This window comes from Montipora capricornis, chromosome 4, assembly GCF_036669925.1.
Source record: "Montipora capricornis isolate CH-2021 chromosome 4, ASM3666992v2, whole genome shotgun sequence".
Lineage (NCBI taxonomy): Eukaryota > Metazoa > Cnidaria > Anthozoa > Scleractinia > Acroporidae > Montipora > Montipora capricornis.
This window is the reverse complement of record NC_090886.1, coordinates 55,222,784-55,226,749: the sequence shown is the minus strand read 5'-3', so window position 1 is coordinate 55,226,749 and position 3,966 is coordinate 55,222,784. Positions and strand designations below refer to the sequence as shown.

The following is a 3,966-nucleotide window of genomic DNA, read 5'->3' as shown; positions in this document are numbered from 1 at the left end:
TGCAGCTGTACAGTCATGTGAAGCAGATTTGAGTTTTCTCGGAAATTCTACTGCTTCATTGGTTGGAAGTGAAGTTGTAAAATGTGATGTCAATTTTGTTGATATAATATTAATCATGCTACCCAATGAGTACTGAAAAGCTCAAATTGTTTTTTAGCTTTTTGCTTGAAGCAATAAGGTTGCAACCAGTTGACAAGCTCTGCCCTCCCTTGTTGAGAGACCAACAGAAAAATAATTATGATGCAACCAACAACAGAAAAATAATTATGATGCAGTACAATTATGATATATGTAAATAGATTCTAAAATTCCCTAGAAGGATAAACCAAATAAGGAGAAAGAAATGACTGTGGTTTGTACATTTCCTAAAGAAACTACCAGACTTTGAAACCAGGTAAGTGGGTGTCTCGAAAAGGGAGATCTTTAGACCCCAAAGACTCGAAAAAAGTAACCCAAAACCCTCAATTTTGCTATCCCCTAGGCCTAAAGTTGGTTTTTAGGCCTAGAGTTTCACAGGGCCAATATACCAGTATACATATGATGAGAAATGAACAATGAAGATGTCCAGCCACACATGGAACGTTGTTACTCAGTTAAATATGGCAGATCACCCAGCTCTCACTTTGAAACAAGTTGTAGTTAACGAAGGACTTGAACTTTGCTCGAGGTAACTAAAAAAACAACTATAGGCCTAGGGTTAGCCAAATTGAGGATTTGGGGTTACTTTTTTCGAGTTTTGGGGGTCTTAGTGTTTGAGATGAACCCAGGTAAGTTGAGGTGAAGGGAAATGCGGGACAACCCAATAACATTCAAACAATGTTTGAGATATATCCCAATACAGAGAGGAATGGTGGAGAGCCATTAAAGCCTTAGCTCACAAATGAGAAAAATTGCTTTTAACCCCATTGACGAGTAAAATTGTCTGGCGTTAAACAGAGTAAAATCCAGAAGTCTCACTCCCAGGAGTCAAAGGGTTAAAATTTTAATAAATATCTCCTATAAACAATGATAGTCCTTGAGTTCACTGAATGGTTTGATGGAGGACTGTGCTCTCTCAGCACATTTCCAAACTATTTTCACAATGTATACTACAGCAGGAGAAGAGCTTCTAGAAGCATGAATATGCAAAACAACATTTCTGATAGCCTTTTTTTTCTTGCAGTTTGGTAATTCCTTGGAAACGTTTTATGCAAGTTCAAGGCCATTTAGAGGTGTTGCCTCCTTTCTGTCACCAGCATTGAGGTCTGCTACTCTTCCTACCCCATCAAGACATCAATCAAGCTCTTCACCCCACTCCCCAGAGAAGCAAGTTCAGCCACTGATCAGTCTTAGATTCCTTTCCTCCTACAGGACTATGTTTTACCTGCTTATTTTTTGGTTTTTTTGTAAAGTCACATCGCTCCATGGTCTTTTTGTAGTTTTGCTTTGGGTTTTGTTGTTATTTGTCATGTTAATTTTTCACTTAAGAACACCTTTTCAGAAGAGGTGACTTACAAAGTAATACCACTTTTGCCCAGTAAAATTAAATCTAAAGGAAACAATAATCAGAGACCAAACTGGGGACAGCTATTCTTAGAGTTATTGTCATAGAGTTATGTTGTTGAGTTAGAGTTAATTGAGTTCCAAAATCCTGAATTCAAGATTTTGGAAGCCAAGATCCTGAATTCAAGATTTTGGAAAGCAAAGATCCTGAATTCACAATTTTGGAAGCCAAAATCCTGAATTAAATGTAAAGTAAAACTCAAGATTTTGGCCTTCCAAAATCTTGAATACTTAACTCTAACTCTGATATCATAAATCTACGAAAATAACTTTACCAGTCAAATTGAAGCTTCAACATTTCCCCCCCACCCCACGGTATACGCCGGGCATTTGACTCCTTTTCCTGCCCAGGGGGAGGGAATTTGATCATCTTAGTCTTCCTGGGGGTGGGGCATTTGATCACCACTCATAGGGGGTGGTGAATTTGATCGCTAGCCTCGACTTCATGTTACGTTTCCATGTAGGTTGATAAATCATGGCGGAGACAAACTTAGATGCATTCTGCATTCGTGGCAAATTGGTTGAAAAGGAAAGGCCTACAGAAAGAGATACTTATACCTGTTACCTCTCCACCTTGTGCCTCGTGCCATGTAGGGCCCTGGTTCTCCTTGGTGTTATCTATTAAACCATGTTTACATAGTTACACAGCTTCAGAAGCATAATAGCAGCTACTGAAAAGTCATAGTTAAAAGAGTAATCAGTTAATTTTCCCGGGTGGGGGCATTTGATCACCTGAAATAGACCTATGATGAGACATTTGAACAGCTTCTTGGCCCGGAGTGGGGGGCATTTGAACAAAAATTTTCCAAAAATTCAAATTCCCATGGGTTGCCCGGGGGGAAAATGTTGAAGCTTCAATTTGACTGGTACATAACTGCCTATTACTAGTCCGGCAACCACGACAAACTGAGTCCTCGTTCATGAGAGGGTAAATGTTAAACCTGATTCCTTTCTCATGCAACACTCTTATAAAGCACACCTCTAGCGCGCTAACCACAAGAATCTCAAGTAAATCTGAGTGCTGTATTGAATCTTGCATCGTTGTCAGTGTAAGAATGAAGAAGTGGCTTTTTTTGTCGCATTCGATTCTGCATCCCTAGTCGGTACTGGCTTTGTTTTCCATCAACTGCGTGTAAGAGTCAATAATTTTGTTGAGTAACTTGTCTGGAATTCCATAAAGCCTTTTATTAAGCAAAAGAAAAAAATGTGCGTAGACGGCAGGATTCGAACCTACGCGGGGAGACCCCAATGGATTTCTAGTCCATCGCCTTAACCACTCGGCCACGACTACAACGTCGAGGAAAAACGTGGGAAATTGTTGTATTTAAATCTAAAAGAAAGGAGGAGCCTGTGAAAAGATGTTTTGATGTCTGTAAAAAATGACTTAATCCAATATTGTGGGTTTCCGTACAAACATTCCGTTATTAGATTACATGAAGCGCGTTTTGTTGAATTTTTCTTTTTTCACTTGCACCCAACCTTCCTCCATCTTTCAAGTGGAGAGCAATAGAGAGAGCCTGGGTTCAAAGAGGAGCAAGCAGCGATTTTATCGTGCAGCAGTAAACTTTCTCCCTCCACTCCTAAATAGCGTCTTGCACGGGCCAATCCTGTACTTGGTATACAAATCCCTGATAAACTCGAAACGCTGAAGTCGGTTTTTGAATCTGACGTCCGGATCCTGGATAGGAGAAGAAGATTTACAGTATGCATGAAACAAGTTTTTTGTACCATGCGAAAATTCACAGGGTCCCCTTTAACTGAAAGTAAATAACAGACCTTAGTTATCACCCAACTAGTGGACTAATGCAAATCCTGCAATTTGATCGGCTACGCTACTAGAGGACTATTAGTAATAGTATGAAATCCATTGGAGTAGCGAAAAGCGTGACGCTTTCTTTCGTTTTATTCCCATTTAAATATTACTGCAATTTGGCTTCGCCTCATGGGCTATTGACCCGTAGCCCTTGCGGGCTACGGGTCTAATTGTTAAATAGCACTAATGCACTAAAAGCCCAAGTGTACCTCTACCCCCCACCCCCCCTTCCCCGTCAGGGGTGGGTATCGCGTCGGGCTATCGCGAGAACTAGATAGTCCTTCATGCATAGTGTAAAAGAATGGCACGAACATTTTTAGTGGGCGAAAGTAACACCTTTGATCTGCAGTGTGGTTTGGAGCAACTACAGAATTCAGGTTACCACCCCTCTAAACAGTCGGAGGTTTTCGAAAAAGCACACCACAATATGGTCTCCAACGCAGCGGTTGTTTCTGTCTCCCTGGTCACCATTGAAAAAAAAATGTCATGTGTTCAGGCACTGTTGTTATTCAATAACAAAGAAATAAGTGGCCCTGTATTCTGAAATTCAGAGTCAATGGAGGAAATCAAATAATTTGCCGTCCTCGCCGTTTACAAAACGAGTGAAAACC

General features: G+C 40.5%; 1 protein-coding gene and 1 non-coding gene across 3 annotated transcripts in view; one reads left to right on the top strand and one right to left on the bottom strand.

Annotated features, from left to right (window-relative positions):
- The window catches only part of LOC138047570 (sphingomyelin phosphodiesterase 4-like), a 24,228-nt gene extending 22,684 nt beyond the window's left edge, over positions 1 to 1,544 (top strand). For both annotated transcript variants that reach the window (XM_068894477.1, XM_068894478.1), the window contains exon 18: positions 1,163 to 1,544. In XM_068894477.1, the coding sequence (XP_068750578.1) occupies positions 1,163 to 1,489 (327 nt within the window). In that variant the 3' untranslated portion in view covers positions 1,490 to 1,544. The remainder of the gene's footprint in view (positions 1 to 1,162) is intronic.
- Positions 1,545 to 2,751: 1,207 nt separating this feature from the next.
- On the bottom strand, positions 2,752 to 2,833 carry Trnas-aga (transfer RNA serine (anticodon AGA)). The gene has a single exon. It is a non-coding gene; the product is annotated as a tRNA-Ser (tRNA).
- Between the last annotated feature and the right edge of the window lie 1,133 nt (positions 2,834 to 3,966).